General features: G+C 45.8%; 1 protein-coding gene across 5 annotated transcripts in view; it reads left to right on the top strand.

Moving 5' to 3' along the window:
* The window catches only part of KMT2D (lysine methyltransferase 2D), a 305,115-nt gene that overhangs the window by 253,764 nt on the left and 25,191 nt on the right, over nucleotides 1-26,160 (top strand). For all 5 annotated transcript variants that reach the window (XM_073563406.1, XM_073563409.1, XM_073563408.1 and 2 more), the window contains exons 39-44: nucleotides 3,089-3,226; nucleotides 5,588-5,755; nucleotides 5,850-6,006; nucleotides 6,099-6,171; nucleotides 6,257-6,432; nucleotides 13,874-14,016. In XM_073563406.1, coding sequence (XP_073419507.1) covers nucleotides 3,089-3,226; nucleotides 5,588-5,755; nucleotides 5,850-6,006; nucleotides 6,099-6,171; nucleotides 6,257-6,432; nucleotides 13,874-14,016 — 855 coding nt within the window. The remainder of the gene's footprint in view (nucleotides 1-3,088; nucleotides 3,227-5,587; nucleotides 5,756-5,849; nucleotides 6,007-6,098; nucleotides 6,172-6,256; nucleotides 6,433-13,873; nucleotides 14,017-26,160) is intronic.

The following is a 26,160-nucleotide window of genomic DNA, read 5'->3' as shown; positions in this document are numbered from 1 at the left end:
TCTCCCTCCAGAAAAGACCCAAGCCTTACAACAGGCAGCGCGGACTCTTTCCTGACCGGTTTCTCACTCCATTCATTTCAGCATGAGTTCTCGGAAAGATGGTGGTAGCGATGGAAGCAGTTCAATTCGCACAGTTTCTTCTCCATCCCTTACAACACGCGTTGCTGTTAGCTTGGGACAAGAACCCGTTCTCCCTGGAGCTTCGGTTCCTTCTGTCCCTGCGGGTCAGACAAGCCCTCAAGTGGTGGACACTGAAGTCCTCCCTGAGTCAAGGGAGGTCTTTTCTCCCAGTAAGATAGTTGGTAGTAGCCACCGACGCAAGTCTTCTGGGCTGGGGTGCGGTCTTTCGTCACTACACGGCACAGGGTCGTTGGTCAACTCGAGAGTCACATCTCCCCATCAACATCTTGGAGATATGTGCGATCAGATTATCTCTACGGCGTTTCCACCATCTCCTCGCAGGTCACTCCATCAGGATCCAATCCGACAACGCTACGGATGTAGCAAATATCAACTGCCAGGGAGGTACTCGGCGCAGGATGGCCATGCACGAAGTGAGTCACATCCTCCATTGGGCCGAGACCAACCTTTTGCCCGTCTCAGCAATCCACATCCCGGGTGTAGAGAATTGGTCGCCAGGGCCTTGCCTCGGGAGAGTGGTCTCTTCATCCGGAAGGCCTTCAGCAGATTTGTCATCGTTGGGGAACTTCGGATGTGGATCTCATGACCTCAAGACTAAACAACAAGGCTCCTCGATTCATTGCCCGATCGCGCAATCCATGCGCTATCGGAGCGGACGCCCTAGTTCTGTCGTGGCACCGGTTCCGGCTCCCGTACATCTCACCCCCCCCCTTCTCTTGCTTCTGAGGGTCATCAACGAGATCAGAACAGAGGGAGTACCAGTGACCCTAGTCGCGCCAGATTGGCCGCGCCGGGCATGGTACGCAGAACTGATACAACTGGTCGCCGACGTCCCCTGGCGACTTCCAGATCGCATGGATCTACTCTCAGGGCCCGATTTACCACCAGAACTCCGAGGCCCTGACTTTGACGGTGTGGCCATTGAATCCTGGATTTTAGCACAGGCTGGGTTCTCACAACGTGATTTCCACCATGATTAGTGCTAGGAAGCCTGTATTCATGCGCATTTATCACCGCACCTGGAAAACCTTCATTTCATGCAAGGATCATGGTCAAACCCCTCTGGTGTTTTCCATTCCGGCCATATTGGAATTCCTTCAATCCGGATTAAAGTCAGGTCTTGCGCTTAGCTCGCTCAAGGGCCAGATTTCTGCCTTGTCAGTGCTATTCCAACGCAAAATTGCCACCAAACTTCAGGTCAAGACGTTCATTCAGGGAGTCTCACATGTGGCGCCTCCTTATAGAAGGCCATTGGAATCATGGGACCTTAACCTGGTTCTCAGGGCCTTACTGGAGGCTCCTTTCGAACCACTGCAGGACGTGCCACTGACCGTCCTCTCTTGGAAGGTGGTTTTTCTAGTGGCAATTACGTCAGTCAGACGAGTTTCGGAATTGGCGGCCCTGTCCTGCTGCCCTCTGTTCCTGATCTGTCATCAGGACAAGGCAGTTCTCAGGACATTCCCGTCCTTCCTGCCCAAAGTCGTTTCCTCTTTCCATCTCAATGAGGAAATTGTTTTGCCTCCTTTTGTCCGGCACCAGTCCATCACATTGAGAAGGCCCTCCACACCCTGGATGTGGTTATGGCTTTGAGACGGTACATCTCGCGGACGGCTCCCATCAAGTCAGATGCCCTGTTCATACTTCCAGAGGGGCATAGGAAGGGTCTAGCCACTTCAAAAGCAACGCTAGCCAGGTGGATTCGCTTGGCGGTTCAAGAATCCTACCGTGTCAGGAACATGCCTGTCCCAGAAGGGATTAAGGCGCACTATACCCACTCAGTTGGGTGCCTCTTGGGCCATTCGGCACCAGACCTCGGCGGAACAGGTCTGCAAGGCTGCTACTTGGTCCAGTCTGCATACTTTTACAAAGCATTACCAAATTCATTCTCAGGCCTCTGCGGATGCGGCTCTCGGCAGACGCATCCTGCAATCGGCAGTACCACAGTGTTGACTCAGTGGTACATGGGGTATTAGAAGATGTATGCTCCCCACCCAGGGACTGCTTTAGGACGTCCCACGGTATCTGTGTCCCCCAATGAGGCGTAGGAGAAATAGAGATTTGTGTGTACTCACCGTAAAATCCTTTTCTCCGAGACAATCATTGGGGGACACAGAACCCACCCTGTTTAGCCTATTGGCTCACTGTAGCATTCTTAGGTTTTGGCATAGTTATGGTTATTGTTGACTGTTTATGCTCCTACTGCTTTTTTCACCGAACTGGAGAAATCTCATCCAGCGAGAGGGTGTATACTGCAGGGGAGGAGTTAACTTTTTTTTCTGGTTTACTTAGTGTCCTCCTAGTGGCAGGCAGCAAAACACCCACTGTTTGTGTCCCACAATGATTGGCTCGGAAAAAAGGATTTTACGGTGAGTACACAAAGAACCCTATTTACATGTCTGATGGTTTAGTCACTACAACGCAGAATTTCAGTCTGGATAACGTTGGATCTTCTGCAAAAAAAGAGGTGGACAGGAACATCCAGTAGTCAAAAATCTTCAAGGTTTATTCCAAATGCATATCTTTTAAAAAATCCATACAGGGATGATATGGTGGAGGAACTTCTCTTCGCGTTTCTGGCGCCGACTATGCTCTTATTCATAGAGCTGCCTTGATGCTCTGAGTAAGGGCATAGTAGGTACCAGAAACGCGTCAGAGCGGTTCCTGCATCACATCATCCTTGTATAGATTTTTAAAAATCTGTATTTGGAATAAGGCTTGAAGATTTTTTTTTTTTTTTTATTAGATGTGCCTGTTCACCTCTTTTTTTGCATTGGATATTTCTGGTGGGTCAGCAGCATTAGAATGGCACTCTGGAAAATAAGGACAAGTGCTTCCTAAATTGTGAGTATGATGGAAATTTTTCTCTTCCGTTTTAATGTTGGGTCTTGTAAATCAAAATTGAGTTTTTACATTTTTTTTTTTTTTTTTTTTTTTTTAATATCTGTAGGACATTTGTGCAAAGAAGACTGCGCCCAAACCAAAAAGAACACAGAAAACTAATGAGAGAGTACCCAACTCCCGCAAAAAGATTCGTAGGGAGGACAGTCTGAAGTCCCCAGAAGCAATTGTGAAACAACTGAAACAGGTATTTCACTTAGAATTTGGGAAATAAAAGAATACTTGTCTTTTCAGCTAAAATTCGTAGACAAAATAATGAATCGTCCTCAAAAAGGTGATCCGATGTACAGTTAGGTCCATATATATTTGGACAGACATTTTTCTAATTTTGGTTCTAGACATTACCACAATGAATTTTAAGCAAAACCATTCAGATGCAGCTGAAGTTCAGACTTTCAGCTTTCATTTGAGGGTATCCACATTAAAATTGGAGGAAGGGTTTAGGAGTTTCCGCTCCTTAACATGTGCCACCCTGTTTTTAAAGGGACTAAAACTAATTGGACAATTGACTCCAAGGCTATTTCATGGACAGGTGTGGGCAATCCCTTCGTTATGTCATTCTAAATTAAGTAGATAAAAGGCCTGGAGTTGATTTGAGGTGTGGCGCTTGCATTTGGAAGGTTTTGCTGTGAAGGAAACAAGCGGTCAAAGGAGCTCTCCATGCAGGTGAAACAAGCCATCCTTAAGCTGCAAAAACAGAAAAAACCCATCTGAGAAATTGCTACAACATTAGGAGTGGCAAAATCTACAGTTTGGTACTTCCTGAGAAAGAGAGCAAGCACTGGTGAACTCATCAATGCAAAAAGACCTGGGCGCCCACGGAAGACAACAGTGGTGGATGATCGCAGAATTATCTCCATGGTGAAGAGAAACCCCTTCACAACAGCCAACCAAGTGAACAACACTCCAGGAGGTAGGCGTATCAATATCCAAATCTACCATAAAGAGAAGACTGCAGGGTTCACTGCACGGTGCAAGCTACTCATAAGCATCAAGAATCAAAAGGCTAGACTGGACTATGCTAAAAAAAAAAAAAATCTAAAAAAGCCAGCACAGTTCTGGAAGAACATTCTTTGGACACATGAAACCAAGATCAACCTCTACCAGAATGATGGAAAGAGAAAAGTATGGTGAAGGCGTGGTACAGCTCATGATCCAAAGCATACCACATCATCTGTAAAACACGGCGGAGGCAGTGTGATGGCTTGGGCATGCATGGCTGCCAGTGGCACTGGGTCACTAGTGTTTATTGATGATGTGACACAGGACAGAAGAAGCCGAATGAATTCTGAGGTATTCAGAGCCATACTGTGTGCTCAGATCCAGCCAAATGCAGCCAAACTGATTGGTCGTTGTTTCATACTACAGATGGACAGTGACCCAAAACATAAAGCCAAAGCAACCCAGGAGTATATTCAAGCAAAGAAGTGGAATATTCTTGAATGGCCAAGTCAGTCACCTGATCTCAACCCAATTGAGCATGCATTTCACTTGTTAAAGACTAAACTTCAGACAGGCCCACAAACAAACAGCAACTGAAAACCACCGCAGTGAAGGCCTGGCAGAGCATCAAAAAGGAGGAAACACAGCGTCTGGTGATGTCCATGAGTTCAAGACTTCAGGCAGTCATTGCCAACAAAGGGTTTTCAACCAAGTACTAGAAATGAACATTTTATTTACAATTATTGAATCTGTCCAATTACTTTTGGTCCCTTTAAAAACAGTGTGGCACATGTTAAGGAGCTGAAACTCCTAAACCCTTTCTCCAGTTTTAATGTGGATACCCTTAAATGAAAGCTGAAAGTCTGAACTTCAACTGCATCTGAATTGTTTTGTTTAAAATTCATTGTGGTAATGTCTAGAACCAAAACTAGAAAAATGTTCTCTGTCCAAATATATATGGTCCTAACTGTATGTTCACATGTTTGGGTTTTTGACTTCAATAGCCAGGAGTGGATTCAAGAGTGAAAAGTGTCAGTCCCTTCTGTTTATGATCCAATCCTGGCTTTAGTTTCAAAAGTTGCACCAAATATGGCATTTTGAGTTTATGTCCAGTTTGTTTGAAAAGTAAAAAAAAAAAGATCCGTGTCCATTTTACCATAAGCATGGCATCTGTTACTTTTTTTATTAAACAGTAAAAAACAGGCAGCATTAGGATGCAATTCAAATGGCGTCTTTGTTCTGTCCCGAGTTTTTCACAGACCCATAGACTTAAGTGTGCTATATTTGGTCTGCTATTTTTTTCTTTTTTTTTTCTACCTCATGCTTCGTAACATCACAGACCTTTAATTTGACATACCATCAAGTGGCACAGGCTATACTGGAACGTGCAGGGAGGAAATTTGTAATATGAACAAAATGGTCACACAAAATCTTTTTCTTGGGCAAATCTATTAAAAAATCCAAATACCGATACTTGGTATGTCCCTTTTAAACATAAGGAACTGTTTATTTTAATGTATAAACAAATATTGCATGTTTTTAAAGTGTGGATTTAAATATATATTTTGGTCTTTAAAATGTATTGTTTCTTATGATCCTTTTCCAGGAGCTTTCTCTGTTGCCTCTGATGGAGCCTTCAGTTACTGCGAACTTCAGCCTATTTGCTCCTTTTGGCAGCAGTACACCAGTTAATGGGAAAAGCCCACTTAAAGGATCGTTTGGCAGCGGTGCTCTGGATAGTATCCCAGACTATTACACTCAGCTACTCAGCAAGGTACTTAGATTAATTTATCTGATACCTAGATGGAATAAAGTTTATCCAGGGCTGCTTATTAATTGTGTAAGTTTGGCTTAATTTATTTTTTAAGAACAACCTCAGTAATCCCCCGACACCTCCTTCATCCTTACCGCCAACTCCACCTCCTTCAGTGCAGCAAAAAATGATGAATGGTGTAACAGCAACTGAAGATCTGAATGAAACAAAAAAGGAATCTGAGAGCAGTGCAGAGGCAGAAGTTAAAAAAGGTGCGCTGAGTCAGCTACAGTACGGAACTCCCATGTCACAAGCCGCATAAGTATTTTGTATCTTAGCAACTTCTTATAACTTTGTTCTGCAGGTACAGATGAACGAAGTCTGGACCTTTTGGCTGCTCTTCCCACTCCCCCACACAACCAAAGTGAGGATGTCAGGTGAGATAACTGTGAACCTGTCTTACTGTTTTCGTAAAGCAAATTGGTCTTATGTCGAATTATTAATGTCTGTTTCTTCATTTAGGATGGAGAGTGATGAGGAAAGTGATTCCCCGGACAGCATTGTTCCAGCCTCTTCCCCAGAAAGTGTTATTGGGGAGGACACACAGCGCTTTCCTTCTTTGTGCGATGTGAAAGAGGAGGAGGAAGAACGAGCCTTGTCGCCAGTCATACCGCTCATCCCTCGTTGTCCCATACCAGGTTGTCCATCATATCATATATACAGCTTTCCAATGTAAAAACAAAACCACCAGGAAATTAGTTTCTCCACAGACTCTTCTTCTCTGACATAAGAATTAGACATCCTTGTAATAAATGCTTTAAATGCTTTCATTGTGTCCACCAGACCATCCTCGTATGACAAATTAAAATAGATTTTCTACATGGGAAAAAAAAAGTCTGTTACGTTTGCATGATGAGTTTTTGGTTCGTTTTTGATGCTGAAAATTTTCACTTGCGTTGTGTTTTTGACATCGGCAACATGTGAATTTCTTTTGCGGGTGCGTGGAGTTTAAGTACAAATTTTCCCCATAGAATTGAATTAGATATGGAAACTCTTCATTTAAAACAACACACTATATTAGGGTTGATCAAATAGCTTCGGATAAGAGCTTATCTGAATAGCTGCCTCAGTAGCCTGGAGCGCTTCCGATAATCAGCTGTCCGGCACCGCAGCTGTATGTGTCGCGGCTGTGTGACAGTCACAACACATGCATTTTATAGCCTGTCTGTTGGGCTCTCCATGCATGTGTTGTGACTGTCACACAGCCGAGACACATGCAGCTGCGGGGCCGGACAGCTGATCGGGAGCGATCCAGGTTACTGAGGCAGCTATTCAGTAAGCGCTATAGCTATTCGGGTAAGGACTTAAAAAAAAAAAGCTTATCTAATAGCTTTGGTTATTATTTATTTAGTGCCTTTCCTCTGCAGAAACCACATGTAGTCTGCACATGACTGTATCAATAGTTTTGTCAAAGCTATATGCAGGGAAGTATCAAAAATAAGAGTTTTATTTAAAACATAGCATACCAAAAAAAGACAAACTGTAGTGTCCAAAACGCAACAAAAAACACTGAAAACGCAATGGAAAGACCTGCAAGCAACCTAATTTAAGCGAATGCTAGATGCAGATGATATTCAGCGTCAAAAACTCAAATGCTCATCATGGGATCATAGCCTGAAGGGTTTGCTTTCTAAAGACACTCCTACTTAAATGGAAATGGATTGCTGTGGGTCCAGCTTCTCTAGCGCTGGCCCATACACTTCCTCTGCATTTACTTTTGCTGAGGCAATCTGTTTTTAACCTGGCAGCCTTTGATATGAATATTTGTTCCTCTAATGCTTGGACAAGCGTGGTCTGTGGAACTCAACATCTTTAATTGATAATTGGCACTAGCAGGCACTATAACTTTAAGGGGGTACAAAATCGGCATTATTACTTTATAAGCAGCACTTTTTGAGGAAGTATTAATAATTTTAAAGGCTACTCATATTACTACGTTTTAAATGGGGTACTTGGGGCTTTACAACTTTTTATAAGGGGACTCTTGGGGCATTATATTATAAAGGCTCAGTCATGGGAATGAGCATTTTAGAAGAGTAGGGGTTTTTGGCCATTGTAACTTTATAAGGTGATACTCGGTGTTTGGGCCATTATTTTATAAGGTGGTATTACAACATTATTACTTATAAAGGGATTACTCAGGGAATTATACCATTCAATAAGGCACACGGGGCTTTTCTGAATTCTTGGTCACTTCATTGGGGCACACAGAACCATGGGATAGTCTGCCTGCTAGCATCAGGCTCCCTCAGTTTTGTGCAGTGTCAGTTAAAGGCAAAGTCTGTCTCGGATCTGTCGTCATTAGGTTAGGTGTTAACTGTCTTTTTTGTGTTTTTTTTCAGTTGTATCATGTTCAGGGTGGCACTGTTTCACCCACTAAGGCTGGTTTCACACTTGCGTGTTTTGCGCTGTTTTTTTGCGCAAAAAACGCATGCGTTTTTTTCCCCTATACTTTACATGGGTGCGCATACACATGCGTTTGTACGCATGTGTATGTTTGTACGCATCCTGTTGCATTTTTTGTGCGTCCGACTTGTCCCAAAAAAAGCATGCGCACGAAATGCGGGTTTTTTTTTCACCCAAACACCCATTATAGTCTATGGGTGCGCTGACGTGCGCATGGTAATGCGCACATCAGCGCAAAAAAAAAGCATGCTTTTTTTTAGAAAAAAACACATGCGCAAAACCGCAAAAAACGCACACAAACGCTTGATGCATTTTTTATATGCGTTTGCACTGCGCACGGTGCGCAGCGCCAAAAAACGCAAGTGTGAAAGTTGCTTTAGTGACTTAGAGTACAGGCAGTAATTGTACCGTCTGTATCCTCTCGCGTCAGTATGGCCATACCAGAGTATCTAGACACAGTCCATGTCAGGTGCTTGGGTGGCGTTCCGTAAGCTAGCCAGCTCCTGCCAGCTCGCCAACACATAGCGTGTGTTGCATGGAGCAGAAGATTGGATTTCAGTTCTTTTTTACCACTCCCTTTCTCATTTTCATTACCTCTGCTCTGACTTTTAGAGTAATTAAGAGGGTGTAGATAGCTTGGACTGGGGATCAGTGGTTACGAGGAGTGCTGGAGTCTCAACTGCCCAGCTGTTGGTTTCTGGTGGCGGATTGTCGTTCTGCTGGGCCGGGTTGACATTTTGCTGCTATGGCTTCGGTCCATTTTGGTCTACCCTGCTAGCCCCCCTATTTTCTGGGATCGCACGGTTATTTAGGTCAGGTGGGACGGACTGCCTGCGGCTGTTGCTCTGCGGCATTGCCCCTGCACCAGCGCGGCAATCCTGTGTGCAGCAGCTCTCTAGCAGATTCTCCGGCATGCTGTGGCGAATCGACGCGACTGCTGAGCCCGACCAATCGGCGCGACCGGCAGCCAGATGTATTGTCTTGTCAGCAGCGCTTTCTTGCACCGGCTTATTAGGCCCGCTCCTTCCTTTTCCGGCAGTGCTATATTAGGTGGCCGTAGGTTGGTGCCTATATGGGACCCTCACTCGTGTCGTCCTGTTTCCGGCACTCACCGAAGCATAACAGAAACCAACGACACAGGGGTGCTCTTAGGGACCGCGGACAGGGTAGACTGTTGACATCTGGGAGCTGATTATTGGTTCTCTTCAGCAACTTTTCTTAAAGCACTGCTCACTGTTGCTCATTTGTTTTTCTTGCTCCCTTGGTCTTTATAAAGTTTGAGTCCAGAGGAGAAGACCGTGCACGGCCATCGGCGCAGCCTGCACTAGTCACACTTGCATGCTTAGCTTGTAATAAGTTTTCCACAGGGCAATCAGTGGCCCACTGTACGTTCTGCACTCCTCCACCTTCATCCTTGCTTTTACCTGCTCAGGGGACCTCTGTAATGTCAGAAGATGTTAACCCCCCGCCTGCTTGGGCTCATGATCTAGCCCATTTTGTAGCCGAACAAACCAGTGTGTCCAAGACACTGGTTACTGTTGTGGAGTGATTACCATTTGCAGCTGCTGCCCTGGGAACCCTGACCGCTTCTATAAGTGAGTCAGATCCTCCTGCCATGCACCATTACGGCTAGTCCCGGCTGAGATCCAAGTGGCTTCGCTTTTCCACATCCTCCACGTCTCCTTCTCTGCGAGACGTCCAAGATCTTTCCCTTTCTCAGGAAGTACACTTCCCCCAACGCTCAGACTCCAATACCAGCTGAATGTCTGTGCTAAACCCATATCAGATGGGAATTTGAGGGAGATGGTAGAAAGTCTGATGTCAGCTGTTGACTCGTCTCTAAGGGTGTTGTCAGAGTACCCTCCACTGAAACAGGTTTCTTTAGGAGAGGCAAGCACATGGCTATATCTTTTTCTAACCACCAGGAATTTGGAGAAGTCCTTCAGATGGCTTGGGAACACCCTGACAAGCGTATTAAAAAAAAAAAAAAACACTTGTGTGGAGGTGTTATACCCTTTTCCTGTGGAGTTGGAGGCACCCTTTTCTGCTCCGCTTTTGGTAGACATGCCCGTATTCCGCCTATCCAGGACAACCATCTTGCATATTGCTGAGATAGCGGCACTTAGCCACAGACTCTCTAAATCTGTCTGTGGGATCACTAAATCCACCTTTGAGGCAGCAGGCTTTGTTGTCTGTCCTGGTTCCGCTGCTACTTGGCTATGCGAGGCATACTTGGGTTAAGCGTTTACGGCGCAGTAATCTGGCTGGTTCCCATGAGGGGGACCTTGCGGATCGGAATGTGCAGGCAGATATTTATGTTTGGCATTATTAGATGTGGCTCAATGTTCTGCCCAGGTGGCATGCAATTTTGTGGCCATTTGTCGTATTTTATGGCTCAAAGTTTGGAGAGTAGATTTGTCTTTCAGGTTTCTCTCCTGTTTGGTTCTAAATTGGACAAAATCATTGCTGATGCCACAGGTGGCAGAAGCACTCTGCTTCCCCAGGCCAGGCTCGGCCGTCCGTATCGAAGACTGGGAGCTTTGCAATTTCATCTCCTTTCATTAGTTTCCTATAGCGGAGGATTCCCGCCATCGGGTCAAACCCGGAATCTCCCAAAGGTCGAGGAGTTCCTCCTTTAAATGCACTCCCGCTGAGCATTCCCTTGGTTCGGATAGTAAGCCCTCTGGTTCCAGAGGCAGTAGAGGAGATAACATATGACGGGTGGCCCACCACTCTGGGGTTCTTCCCGGGTGAGTGGCCGCATCCTCCTCTTCAGAGAGGCATGGCTAGGGACAGTCGACTATTTATGTCGAAGGTTGTGTCTTCTGACTACAGAATAGAGTGTCTCCCGCAATATCGTTTTTTAAGAACTCCTTCCCCCATTATAAGAGCCGGTTTCAATAAATTGATAGCTTCCCTGCTTCAAGCAGGAATAGTAATCATGAGGGTGCCTCCTTCAGAAGATTTCAGAGTTCTATTCAAACCTATTTGTTATCCCAAAAAAGGATGGTTTGGTACGTAAGGCTGCATCACTTCAGAAAGAAGTTGCTCTGGTTAGTTGCGAAATCCATGGAGGCCAGGGAGTTTCTGTTCTTGATAGACACTCATGAAGTCTATCTTTGTGTACCTATCTTTCCTGCTCCTCAGCAATTTCTTTGCTTTGCAGTCAACCAGGATCACTTTCAGTTCAGGACTCTTCCATTTGGGTGTTTACAAAGGTCCTGGCCCCAGTCATGGCCTTGCTCCGGATCAGGGAGTTGGGTGTAGTCCCATACCTGGATGATATTCTGGTTAAAGTGCCTTTCATTTAACAGAATCTGGATAGTTTGCAGATTGTTCCAAATTCCCTGGAAGAATTCGAATGGATTGTCGACAGGGCAAAGTCAGCTATAGATCAGACACAGCGGCTTTTGTTCCTAGGGATGATATCCAATACAGTTTAAGCATCAATCTTCCAGTAGAGAAGAGGCATGCTACAATTCTCTGTCTGAATCCTGAAGACATTTATCTCTGGTTTTGCATGAGTCTTAGGAAAGATAGTGACACTTTTGGCCCGTTGGGACAGGTCAATTCAGTCTCTAGACCGTCCACTTTACTGCCGCCAGTCTCTTTCAGATGGTGATCGATGTTGCCCCTATTAATAAAGGGTCGCTCCTTCCTCCCCCATCCAGTGGCAGATTCTGATCACAGATGTCAGCCATCTTCTGCCACTTGTCAGTTCATATATCCTGGAATAGTCAGGAGAGACTCCTCCCAATCAGTGTGTTGTATTTCAGGGCCGTCCGTTTGGCTCATCAACATTAATAGCACCTGGTGCTAGGATTGCCCATCAGGATCCAGTCAGAGAATGCCATGGCAAGTGGCCTATATAAACTATCTAGGAGAGACGCAGAGTCTGTCATGTCAGAGGTGGTAGAGATACTGAGATGGGCATAGGACAAGATTCCTCTGAGCTCAGCCGTTCATATACCCGAAGTGGACAACTGGGCGACATAGTTCTAGAGCCGCAAGCAGGTAGCGGCAGGAGTATGGACTCTTCACCCAGAGGTGTTCAGGCAGATTTATCATCTGTGGGGCACACTAGATGTTTTTCTGTTGGCATCCAAACTAAATCACAAGGTGTCACAAGATCTCGGGATCCTCAGGCAGCCGCAACCACTTTGACAATTCCCTTGTCCCAGTTCTTACTGCCTTACCTATTCCCGCCTCTACCTCTTGTACTCTTCAATAAGATCAAGGCAGAGGAGATTTCAGTTATCTTCATTGTACTAGATTAACCTTGGAGGGTGTGGTACGTGAACTTGATCAACCTCTTGGCAGATGTTCATTGGAATCTTCCTCATCGTCCAGACCATCCTATCTACCTCCGCTTGATACTTGGGACCTTAATCCAGTTTTGGAGACTCTTCAGTCTCCACCATTGGAGCCTCTGAGAGATTTCTGCTCCTCGTCTTGCCTATTAAGTATGTAGCTTTCCTGATAGCTATCACCTCTATTAGGAGCATATCGGAGCTTGCTGCTCTCAGGTCGAGCGCCTGTCCTCATCCTGCACCAAAAGGTGGTTTCAGGTTTCCACCTTATCAAGGTGGTTGTCTTGCCTTCCTTTTGCCCCACGCCTTCTCATCCAATCAAGAAGGCTCTGTAGTTTTGCAGTATGATACCTTGTTTGTCATACCAATTGGCCCTCGCAGGGGCCTGGCCGCCGTTAAGACAATGGTTGCTCGTTGGAGTAGACTAGCCATCATTCAGGCCTATAGAGCGAAGGCCAGTGTGCCTCCTTTTAAGGTTAAATGAATAAAGGTTAAGGCGCACTCTGCATGGACAGTGGCAGCTCCCTGGTTCGTAATTATTCCTGCAGCTCTGTAAAGCAGCCCCCCAATGAAACAACAAGAGAAATTAAGATTTTTGGTACTCAATAGTGATGAGCGAATGTGCTCAGATAACGTGTTTTCTGCCGGCTGCATAATTTGCGGCTGTTAGAGATCCTTAACACATGAGGATTGTCTGTTTGTTAGGGAATCTCTACGTGTTAATGCTGGCTAACGGAAGCAAATCATGCAGCCTCTGAGACTCTTATATAATTATATGAGCACTCCCAGAAACTTGGATAAGACATTATTCCAGCACGTTAGCTCATCACTAGTGCCAGTCACCAAAAAATCTGTTTCTGGATAGTCTTCAGTGGGAAGACACGGCACCCACCCTTAGATGCCCGGTTGGGCACGAATATGTTGTTTTCTTCTCTCAAGGTCTTATTGAATTATTTTTCACCGCGTGTTTTTTGTTTTCTACTTCTCCTACTGCTTTCTCACTAGACTTAGAGAGCCTGAGGCTAGCAGGCGAGGTATAGTCTGCTGGGGAGGAGCTCATTTTAACTTAGAAATGTAATAATATCAGCCTCCTGGTAGCAGCAGACTATCCCATGGTTTTCTGTATCCCTAATGAAGGCTATCAAGAAACAGGTATAACGGTGAGTACCAAAACCTTAATTTCTTCGCATAGAATTTGGCTCTCGACCATCTTTCAGAGCAGAATTTTTTTCTCAAGGTTTATTAGATTTAGAATAATGATGGCATGTATTCATTATAGGTAGGTCTTTTTGTGAAATAATTGTGTTCAATAAGATAATTATTCCTTCCTCCACCAATTCTCATTAATAAATTATTATTACAGTATTCCCAGATGTGAAACCTACAGAATCCCCTAAGTCTGCTGATAAAACAATTTTAAATGTTTCCGGAGGAACGGTATCGTGGGATAAAACGAAGGGCAGCGAAGTGTCTGTCATGTTGACAGTGTCCGCAGCAGCAGCAAAGGTATGTTATGTTGTGTATACACACACCTACACGCGCATGTGTGTATATATATATATATATATATATATATATATATATATATACACTCACTGGCCACTTTATTAGGTACACCATGCTAGTAAGGGGTTGGACCCCCTTTTGCCTTCAGAACTGCCTCAATTCTTCGTGGCAGAGATTCAACAAGGTGCTGGAAGCATTCCTCAGAGATTTTGGACCATATTGACATGATGGCATCACACAGTTGGCGCAGATTTGTCGGCTGCACATCCCTGATGCGAATCTCCCGTTCCACCACATCCCAAAGATGCTCTATTGGATTGAGATCTGGTGACTGAGGAGGCCATTTGAGTACAGTAAACTCATTGTCATGTTCAAGAAACCAATCTGAGATGATTCGAGCTTTATGACATGGCGCATTATCCTGCTGAAAGTAGCCATCAGATGTTGGGTACATTGTGGTCATAAAGGGATGGACATGGTCAGCAACAATACTCAGGTAGGCTGTGGCGTTGCAACGATGCTCAATTGGTACCAAGGGGCCCAAAGAGTGCCCAGAAAAAATTCCCCACACCATGACACCACCACCACCAGCCTGAACCGTTGATACAAGGCAGGATGGATCCATGCTTTCATGTTGTTTACGCCAAATTCTGACCCTACCATCCGAATGTCGCAGCAGAAATCGAGACTCATCAGACCAGGCAACGTTTTTCCAATCTTCTACTGTCCAATTTCGATGAGCTTGTGCAAATTGTAGCCTCAGTTTCCTGTTCTTAGCTGAGAGGAGTGGTACCCAGTGTGGTCTTCTGCTGCTGTAGCCCATCTGCCTCAAAGTTCGACGCACTGTGCGTTCAGAGATGCTCTTCTGCCTACCTTGGTTGTAACGGGTGGCAATTTGAGTCACTGTTGCCTTTCTATTAGCTCGAACCAGTCTGCCCATTCTCCTCTGACCTCTGGCATCAACATGGCATTTCCGGCCACAGAACTGCCGCTCACTGGATTTTTTTTCTTTTTCGGACCATTCTCTGTAAACCCTAGAGATGGTTGTGCGTGAAAATCCCAGTAGATCAGCAGTTTCTGAAATTCTCAGACCAGCCCTTCTGGCACCAACAATCATGCCACGTTCAAAGGCACTCAAATCACCTTTCTTCCCCATACTGATGCTCGGTTTGAACTGCAGGAGATTGTCTTGACCATGTCTACATGCCTAAATGCACTGAGTTGCCGCCATGTGATTGGCTGATTAGAAATTAAGTCTTAACACACAGTTGGACAGGTGTACCTAATAAAGTGGCCAGTGAGTATATATATATATATATATATATATATATATATATATATATATATATATATATATATTATAATTTATTAGTAGAATGCATTGCGAACAATAGAGCATAAAAATTAATATCCCATGGAGGACTGGATTTTGAATGATACTTAAAATCAAAGTGGGAAATCAAATTGGTCTGATCCATCTTCAGTAGAAATGCATCAAGATAAGGAAATGATGCTCAGTAGTGTGTGTTGCCTCCACGTGAATGTATGATTTCCCTACAACGCCTGGGCATGCTCCTGATAAGGTGGTAGATGGTCTCCTGAGGGATCTTTTCCCAGACCTGAATAAAAGCATCAGTAAACTCCTGGATAGTCTGTGGTGCAATGTGGCGTTGGTGGATGGAACGCGACATGATGTCCTAGATGTGCTCGATTGGATTAAAGTCTGGGGAGCGGGCAGTCTAGTCCATAGCATCAATGCCTTCATCATGCCGGAACTGCGGACACACTTCAGTCACATGAGGCTCAGCATTGTCATGCATCAGAAGGAACACAGGGCCCAGTGAACCTACATATGGTCTCACAATGGGTCTGATGATTTCATCCCAGTACCTAATGGCAGTCCGGGTACCTACAACTAGCACATGGAGGGCACTGCAGCCCTCCAAAGAAATGCCTCCCCACACCATTGCTGACCCACTGCCAAACCCGTCATGCTGGAGGATTTTTCAGGCAGCAAAACGTTCTCCAAGGCAGGTCCAGACTCTGTTAAATCTGTTACATGCAAAGTGTGAACCTGCTCTTGTCTGTGATGAGCACAGGGCGCCAATGTCAAATCTGCCAATATTGGTGTTCTCTGAAAAATAATAATCTTTATATAGCGCCAACATATTCCGCAGCGCTTTACAGGGTAACAGTTTCAAAACACAAGTCATAAGTAACAACGTTAACAATACAATAATTAAAGCAAAATAAGACGACCCTGCTCGTGAGAGCTTACAACCTACAATGAGGTGGGGGAGATACAAAGTACAGGTGTGTATTTACAATGGTATATTTGAAATGATGGTACAGCCGTCTTGAGGTATGGATGGGGATAGTGAATGGGCTACATATGCACTCTTACACATAGAATGACTTTGATTAGTGAACGTGATAGGCCGCTCTGAACAAATGTGTTTTGAGGGAACGGCTGAAACTATGCAAATTGTGGATAGTCCTAATTTATTGGGGTAGAGCATTCCAAAGGATTGGCGCAGCACGGGAAAAGTCCTGGAGTCGGGAGTGGGAGGTACGGATTAGTGCAGAGGTTAGTCGAAAGTCGTTTGCAGAGCGTAGCAGTCAGTTAGGCCGATAGACAGAAATGAGGGAGGAGATGTAGGGGGGTGCTGCACTGTAGAGCTTTGTGGGTGAGAACAAGTACTTTGAATTGGATCCTATAATGAATGGGCAGCTAATGTAAGGACTGGCGAAGAGTGGACGTGTCCGAGTACCGATTAGCCAGATGAATGACCCTGGCTACTGTATTAAGGATGGACTGGAGAGGGGATAGTCGAGTAACGGAGAGGCCAATTAATAGAGCGTTGCAGTAGTCCAGGTGGGAGTGGATCAATGCTACAGTGATGGTTTTTGTTGTTTCCTTGGTGAGAAAAGGGCGGATTCTAGAGATGTTCTTTAGGTGTAAGTGGCAAGAGCGGGCAAGAGATTGAATATGGGATGTGAAGGAGAGTTTGGTGTCAAACATAACACCCAGACAAGCGCGCCTGCTCCCAAGGTGGTGTTATGGTGCCGCCCACGGAGAAAGAAATGTCAGATTTAGGGAGGTTAGTAGACGGTAGGAGCAGAAGTTCAGTTTTTGAGAGGTTGAGTTTCAGATAGAGAGCGGACATGATGTTGGAGACTGCGGACAGACAGTCACTGGCGTTCTGTAGTACAGCGGGGGTAAGGTCGGGGGATGACGTGTATAGTTGTGTGTCATCAGCATAAAGATGGTACTGAAAGCCAAACCTGCTGATGCTTTGTCCAATTGGGGCTGTGTAGAGAGAGAAGAGAAGCGGGCCAAGGACTAAGCCCTGAGTTACCCCGACAGTGACGGGAAGAGATGACGTGGAGCCAGAGAAAAAAACACTGAAGGAGCAGTCAGAAAGATAGGAAGAGAACCAGGAGAGAGCAGTGTCCTTAATGCCCAGTGACTGGAGCCTAGAGAGTAGGAGACTGTGGTCAATAGTGTCGAAAGCTGCACAAAGTGGTGACCATTACGTTTTGCTGTCAGAAGGTCATTGGTCACTTTGATGAGTGCAGATTCAGTCGAATGTAGGGGGCGAAAGCCGGACTGTGAAGGGTCTAGGAGGGAGTGAGTGGAGAGGTAACAGGTAAGCCGGGAGTAGACTAGGCGCTCCAAAAGTTTAGAGATGAAGGGGAGATTGGAGACTGCTCTGTAGTTGTTTGTGCAGGATGGGTCGAGAGCGGGTTTCCTTAGTAATGGAGTAACGATGGCATGTTTGAAGGAGGACGGGAAAATGCCAGAGGAGAGGGAGAGGTTAAAGATTGTAGTTAGGTGAGTTGTGACGACTGGAGAGAGAGACTGGAGGAGATGTGAGGGAATGGGGTCGGAAGTGCATGTAGTCGGATGAGAAGAGGAGGAGTCTGGAGATTTCTTCTGTGATGGGATCAAATGTGGAATCATAGAATCATAGAATCGTAGAGTTGGAAGGGACCTCCTGGGCCATCTGGTCCAACCCCCTGCTCAAAGCAGGATTCGCTAAATCATCCCAGTCAGATGTCTGTCCAGCCTCTGTTTGAAGACTTCCATTGAAGGAGAACTCACCACTTCTCGTGGCAGCCTGTTCCACTCATTGATCACTCTAACTGTCAAAAAGTTTTTTCTAATATCTAATCTGTGTCTCCTCCCATTCAGTTTCATCCCATTGCTTCTAGTCTTTCCTTGTGCAAATGAGAATAAAGTTGATCCTTCTACAATGTGACAGCCCTTTAGATATTTGTAGACAGCAATTAAGTCTCCTCTCAGTCTTCTCTTTTGCAAACTAAACATTCCCAAATCCTGCAACCTTTCCTCATAAGACAGGGTTTGCAGACCGGTCACCATTCTGGTCGCTCTTTTCTGAACTTGCTCCAGTTTGTTGATGTCTTTTTTAAAATGTGGTGCCCAAAACTGGACACAATATTCCAGATGAGGTCTGACCAAAGAGGAGTAGAGGGAAATAATGACTTCACGTGATCTAGACTGTATGCTTCTGTTAATACATCCTAGAACTGCATTTGCCTTTTTTGCTGCTGCATCACACTGTTGACTCATATTCAGTCTGTGATCTATTAGTATACCCAAGTCTTTTTCACATGTGCTGTCACTTAGCCCTATTCCTCCCATTCTATATATGCTTTTTTCATTTTTATTGCCCAGATGTAGTACTTTGCATCTCTCCCTGTTAAAAACCATTCTGTTAGTTACTGCCCACTTCTCCAGTTTATTTAAATCTTTTTGAATCCTCTCTCTCTCTTCTCTAGTATTAGCTATCCCTCCTAGCTTTGTGTCATCAGCAAATTTAATCAGTTTACCCTCAATTCCTTCATCTAAATCGTTGATAAAGATGTTGAACAATACAGGGCCCAGGACAGAGCCCTGTGGTACCCCACTTGAGACATTCTTCCAACTGGATGTGCAGCCATTTACGACCACTCTTTGGGTCCGATCACTAAGCCAGCTATGAATCCACCTAACAAGTGAGCAATGGGAAATGCAGGGAGGGATGGGAGTCACAGCACTTGGTGATTGGGAGCAGATTTCCTGACTGATATCTATTTTTTCTATAAAGTGGGAGGCCAGGTCATCAGAACAACTGTCTGTGTTAGGGGCTTGTGCTTTTGGCCTGAGGAGGGAGTGAAAAGTGTCAAAGTTTCTTGGGGTTGTTGGCTAGTGAGTAGATCAGGTTGTTGAAGTAGGTCTTTTTGGCGATGTGAAGGGCAGCGTTATAGGTTCTTAACATAAATTTGAAGTGGATGAAGTTTTCTAGTGTGCGGGTTTTTCTCCATAGGCGTTCAGCACTCCTAGAGCATCGCTGGGGAAGTTGTTTGCAATGTGAGCCAGGGTTGTTTTACTCTGTTTGGAAGTTCTGAGGGTGAGGGGCGCTACTTGGTCAAGGGTGCTTCTAAGAGTGTCATTGTAGTGGTGAACAGCCAGATCAGGACAGGAAAAAGAGGAGATTGGGGACAGTGGTTAGTGTAGGGATTCTGAAAGTGTCTGAGGGTTAATAGCTTGTAGATTTCTGAATGTGTGGTAGGTAAGAGTGAGCTGGGGTGGGTGAAGGTTTGTGAGCGTGAAGGAGAGAATGTTGTGGTCAGAGAGTGGAAGCGGTGAGTTATTTAGGTGGGAGATTGAACATAGCCGGACAAAGATCAAGTCAAGGGTGTTACCGTCCTTGTGTGTCTCAGAGGTTGAGAGCTGTGAGAGGCCTAGAGAAGTGGTTAGTGATAGAAGCTGGGATGCAGATGTGGAAGTGGAGCTGTTAATGGGGATGTTGAAGTCTCCCAAGATAAGGGTTGGTAGTTCTGAGGACATGAAGTGCGGCAGCCAGGCTGAAAAGTGGTCAAGGAAGTGGGTGGCTGAACCTAGGGGCCGTTATATGACTGCTACTCTGAGGGAGAGGGGACGGAAGAGCCTGATTGTGTGGACCTCAAAAGAAGAGAATGAGAGTGATGGAACTGGGGAGATGACCTGGAAAGTGCATTGTGGGGACAGGAATATGCCGACTCCACCACCATGTCTGTTTGTGGGTCTCGGGGAATGGGAGAATTGTAAGCCACCATAGGAAATGGCAGTAGGGGAGACAGTGTCAGAATCCTGAATCCAGGTTTCAGTGAGGGCCAACAGATTAAGAGTTGTTCAGAAAGTAGTTGTGCAGGAAAGGAAGCTGAATTTCAGGAAAGCAAAGTTTGATCAGCTTAGAGAGCACCTTCGCCGAATTGATTGGGACAATGTCCTCAAAAATAGGAGCACAGAAAATAAATGGGAAATATATAAATCAGTTTTACACACCTACTGCGAGCTAGCCATACCGTACAGAAATAAAAGGGCTAGGAACAGGAGAACACCAATGTGGCTAAATAAGGATGTAAAAAGGGCAATAAATAACAAGAACAAGGCATTTAAGAAGCTAAAACAAGAAGGCAATGAAGAAGCATTAAAAAGTTATAGAGAAAAAAATAAAATGTGTAAAAAAAACAAATACATTTAGCAAAAGTGGAAATTGAGAGACTCATTGCTAAGGAAAGTAAAACAAACCCCAAACTATTCTTTAATTATATAAACAGTAAAATGATTAAAATTGATGGTGTCAGCACTTTAAAGAACAATGAGGGTGAAATCATAGAGAGCGATGTGGGAAAAGCAAATGTTTTAAATACTTTTTTCTCAACAGTGTTCACACAGGAAAAGGATTTGCCAGGGGAAATGCAGAGTGATAATGTAAACTCCCCATTAAGTATTACCTGCCTAACCCAGGAAGAAGTGCAGAACCGCCTTAGTAAGATTAAAATTGACATATCACCAGGCCCTGATGGCATTCACCCTCATGTATTAAGGGAGTTAAGTAATGTGATAGACAGGCCTCTGTTCCTTATATTTAAAGACTCGATAGAAACAGGGTCTGGTCCTTTTGATTGGCGGCAAGTAAATGTGGTACCAATATTCAAAAAGGGGTGTAAAAGGGAACCTGGAAACTATAGGCCAGTAAGCTTAACATCTGTTGTGGGTAAAATTTTTGAAGGGTTTTTAAGGGATACCATTATGGAATATCTCAATGTTAATAAATGTTTAACTCCATATCAACATGGATTTATGAAGGATCGCTCCTGTCAAACTAACCTGATCAGCTTCTATGAGGATGTAAGCTCTCAAATGGACCAAGGAGAATCATTGGATGTCATTTATCTCGACTTCTCTAAAGCATTTGACACTGTCCCACATAAAAGATTGGTAAGTAAGATGAGAAAGCTTGGGCTAGGGGAAAATATGTGTAGATGGGTAGGTAGCTGGCTTAGTGATAGAAAACAAAGAGTGGTTATTAATGGTGCATACTCAGATTGGGCCAGGGTTACTAGTGGGGTACCACAAGGTTCTGTATTGGGCCCCCTACTATTTAATATATTAATGATCTAGTGGATGGCTTACACAGTAAAATATCAGTATTTGCAGATGATACAAAACTATGTAAGGTAGTTAACACAAAGGAGGACAGTTAGCAACAACAGACAGATTTGCGTAAATTGGAGAATTGGGCTGAAAAATGGAAAATGAGGTTTAACACAGATAAGTGTAAGGTTATGCACATGGGAAGGAGAAACAGATGCTACAATTACTTACTAAATGGGAAACTGCTGGGGAAATCAGACATGGAAAAAGACTTGGGCTACTTTCAGACTTCAGTTTTTAAGCATCAGGCGCAATGCGGCGAAAAATGTAAAAGCCGGATCCGGCGACGGTTGCCACTGGAATTTCGCCGCAGCCCGCCGGATTTAAAAATCTGAAGTCTGAAAGTAGCCTGAGGCATCTTAGTCAATAAGAAACTAAATTGGAGTGCCTAGTGTCAGGCAGCTGCCACCAAAGCAAATAGGGTCATTGGATGCATTAGAAGAGGTCTGGGGACACAAGATGAAAACATAATTCTCCCTCTGTACAAATCACTCGTCAGACCACACTTTGAGTATTGTGTGCAATTTTGGACGCCAGTGCTCAAGAAAGACATTACTGAACTTGAAAGGGTTCAAAGGCGGGCTACTAAAATGATAAATGGAGTTGGTTCACTACAATACCCAGAAAGGTTATCAAAATTAGGTCTATTTACTCTAGAAAAGAGAAGACTTAGGGGAGACTTAATATATACCGTATTTTTCCGACCATAAGACTCACTTTTTCCCCCAAAATTTTGGGGGAAAGTGGGGGGTGCGTCTTATGGTCGCAATACACGGTACTAACCTTCTGGCTGGTGGCAGCGGGCGGGGCTCTGCGGTGCGGTGGTGGCAGCGGGCGGCGCGCTGCGGTGCGGTGGTGGCAGCGGGCTGTGCTCCGGTGCAGGGGCGGCTGCTCCGCCGGCATTTCTTCGCAGCCCGGAGGCCCCCCGCACTTCCCTTGCTGGCCGCCGCCATGTTGCGGTGGCCTCCGGGAGCATGGACGCCGGAAAGATGGCCGCCGGTCCGGGGACGGCGCATGCGCGGGATCAGAACTCGTCCCGAGATCTCGGGGGGACGAGAATCAAATCTCGGCAACGAGATCTCGTCTCCCGAGATCTCGGGACGAGATCTGAAGCTGCGCATGTGCCGTCCCCGGACCGGCGGCCATCTTCCCGGCGTCCATGCTCCCGGAGGCCACCGCAACATGGCGGCGGCCAGCAAGGGAAGTGCGGGGGGCCTCCGGGCTGCGAAGAAATGCCGGCGGAGCCCCTGCACCGGAGCACAGCCCGCTGCCACCAGAGCTCCGCCCACTGCCACCACCGCAGAGCCCACCTGCCCCTGCCTCAGCACAGCTGCCCCTGCCTCAGCACAGCTGCCCCTGCCTCAGCACAGCTGCCCTTGCCTCAGCACAGCTGCCTCAGCACAGCTGCCCCTGCCTCAGCACAGCTGCCCCTGCCTCAGCACAGCTGCCCCTGCCCCAGCACAGCTGCCCCTGCCCCAGCACAGCTGCCCCTGCCCCAGCACAGCTGCCCCTGCCCCAGCACAGCTGCCCCTGCCCCAGCACAGCTGCCCCTGCCCCAGCACAGCTGCCCCTGCCCCAGCACAGATGCCCCTGCCCCAGCACAGATGCCCCTGCCCCAGCACAGATGCCTCAGCACAGCTGCCCCTGCCCCAGCACTGCTGCCCCAGCACAGCTGCCCCTACCCCAGCACAACCAACCTGCCCCAGCACAGAGCCTCTACCGCACGAGCCTGGACCACTGAATGACCCGTGACTACTTCTCCACCTGTGCCGGATTCCTTCCCAGGTAAGCTGAATTCGGACTGTAAGACGGACCCCCATTTGACACACTATTTTTTTTTCCCCCTATTTTCCTACTGAAAATTGGGGTGCATCTTATGTTCCGGTGCGTCTTATAGTCCGAAAAATACGGTATGTACAAGTATATCAGAGGGCAATACAGAGATCTCTCCAATGAACTGTTTGTACCAAGGACTGTGACAAGAACAAGGGGACATTCTCTTCGTTTGGAGGAAAGACAATTTTTCCATTCTACATGACGGCACCACGAGAGAGGGGATCCGCCCAATGAGGACAGGAAACCTTCAAGATAAAAGGGGCGGCTCCTCTCTCCGCATCAGTTGGTTTCCTGTCCTCGATGGGAAACCCTCAAGATGAAAACCTCTTGAAGATTCTGGAGCGGTGGTTGCATATGTAAACCACCAGGGAGACACCCGTCCTCAGTCCTTGATGCAGATAGTCACGGGCCCTTTTTAGGCTGAAGGTGACTGCTATTGTCAAAGGGCCTCCACTAAGCAGCTTGAGACCAGATCATGACTCTGGCAGAACACCAGTCCCTCTCATTACCGGCCCTGCATATCCGAAGTATAGACAACCTGAAGGCAGACTGTCTGAGCAGGAACCACTTGAGGCAAGGAGAAGGGTACCAAAAAGAATCCATTTCTCAATGGATAGTGCACATTTGGGAAAACCCAGTATAGATCTCTCCACCTCAAAAAAGCCAACAGGAAGGTTCAGAAATTCTGCGCCCTAAGTCCAGCAGACAGACCATGGACAGTAGACACCTTCAGGATAATGTGGACATCAGGTCTCCTGTACGCCTTCCCTCCAATATGCCTCATACCAGTGGTTTTGAGGAAGATCAGGGAGGTCAGAGCCAGAGTGTTCATAATAGCTCCCTTTTTGGCCAAAAAGAGTGATATCAGTAACAGAGGTCTAGGACCTTCCAACACAGCGTCCCTTCAATCACCCTCAGAGATCCAGGCTGCAGTTGACAACCTGAAATTTAGAAGGTTGCTACTAGAGGGAAAGGGATTCTCAGCAGAGTTAATATCCACCTTACTCAGTAGCAGAAAACTAGTGACTACAAAAATTTTTAAGAGGATATGTGAAAAATTCTTATCTCCTCAGACCCAATACGGGAAGGGAAAGTCCCGATAGGGGCAATACTGGAATTTCTGCAGAAAGGTTTAGGATTGGGGTTAGCTGTCAGTACCCTCAAAGTACACGTCTCAGCCCTGGCAGCCTTATTCAACTGCGACCAGGCAAACAATAGGTGGGTGGCCAGGTTTATCCAGGCCTGTACTAAAGCTGACTCTGTCACGTCCTCTACTCCTCCTACTCTTCCTTGGGATCTAAATTTACTCCTGTCATCTCGGACAGAGTCTGTTTGAACCATCAAAACACAACATTAGCTAAGGATTCTAACATTAAACAGCCTTATTAATGGCACGCACGTCGGCCAGTAGGTTGAGCATTCACTCGCATTATCAATAAGACCCTCCCTACACTCAGGCCATAGACGATAGAGTTGTGTTAAAATTAGATCCAGCATACCTTCCCAAGGTGATGTCAAAATATCATAGGGCTCAGGAGATAATCTTATCTATTTTGTCATGATACTAACTACCAGAAGGAGGAGAGGCTTCATTGCCTAGATATGAGGAGATATCTCCTGCAGTATTTAGAGGTAACGAGTCCTTGGAGAATACAGAGGTCCTTATTTGTCTCATTCCAAGGGGCAAGGAAGAGCCTTAAAAGCCTCTAAACAGACTATAGCTAGATGAGTGAAAAAGGCCATTATGCTAACATATAGCAGTGTAGGCAGGGCTATTCCAGAAGGTATAAAGCCCACTCCAGGAGGGCCATGATGACGCCCGGGATGGAGAGAGCAGACGCTCCCATAGACCAAACCTGTGAGACGGCCTCTTGGTCCGCTCCGGCATTATAGGTTAAACCTATTTGCTACCTCTGATCTCACATTTGGGAGAAGAGTGTTACAAGCAGTGATCCCTCCCTAAGAGAATACAAATCTCTGTAACTCTCTCGTGGTGCCGTCATGTAGAATGGAAAAACACGGGTATTACATACCTGGTAATGTGTTTTTTCATGAGACATGACGGCACCCTTATATTCCCTCCCTATTGATCACATCATTAGTTGGGTGCATTATTAGCATTATACACTCCCTTGGGTGTCAGAAATTTAGTAGTGTAAAGGATGTATTATTTATATGTACACTAACCTGCGTAATTCCTCTCGTGCTCTGTAAAACAACTGATGCGGAGAGAGGAGCCGCCCCTTTTATCTTGAAGGTTTCCTGTCCTCATTGGGCGGATCCCCTCTCTCGTGGTGCCGTCATGTCTCATGAAAAAACACATTACCAGGTATGTAATACCCGTGTTTCTGCACCAGCATAGAAGAGGGTTCTTCATGGTAAGAGCAGTGAGGCTCTGGAATTCTCTTCCTGAGGAAGTGGTGATGGCCAACTCACTGCATGAATTTAAGAAAGGAATGGATGCTTTTCTTGTGAGTAACAGTATAGAAGGTTACAAATAACATAGTATTATAGGTAGATGGTTGACCCAGCTTAGGGGAAGGAATTTTTTCCCCTATGGAGATAATTGGCTTCTACTCGGTGGGGTTTTTTGCCTTCCCCAGGATCAACAATGCAGAACAGCTGCACTAAAAATAGGCTGAACTAGATGAACATAAGGTCTTCCTTCAGCCTTCAAAACTATGTTACTGTGTTACAAACAGACCGTGGATTCCAGGGCAAAGATGGATGAGGGAATGCAAGTAATATTAATAAGATTATTATGGTTTTGATATGAGGTAGGGTAGAGGTTGGGGGATGGTGGACCAGGGTTGGGGGAGATG

The sequence above is a fragment of the Dendrobates tinctorius genome, unplaced genomic scaffold (assembly GCF_039654945.1).
Source record: "Dendrobates tinctorius isolate UK_male_01 unplaced genomic scaffold, ASM3965494v1 ptg000388l, whole genome shotgun sequence".
Taxonomy (NCBI): domain Eukaryota; kingdom Metazoa; phylum Chordata; class Amphibia; order Anura; family Dendrobatidae; genus Dendrobates; species Dendrobates tinctorius.
The sequence above is the reverse complement of the archived record's forward strand: the minus strand, read 5'-3'. Positions and strand labels throughout refer to the sequence as shown.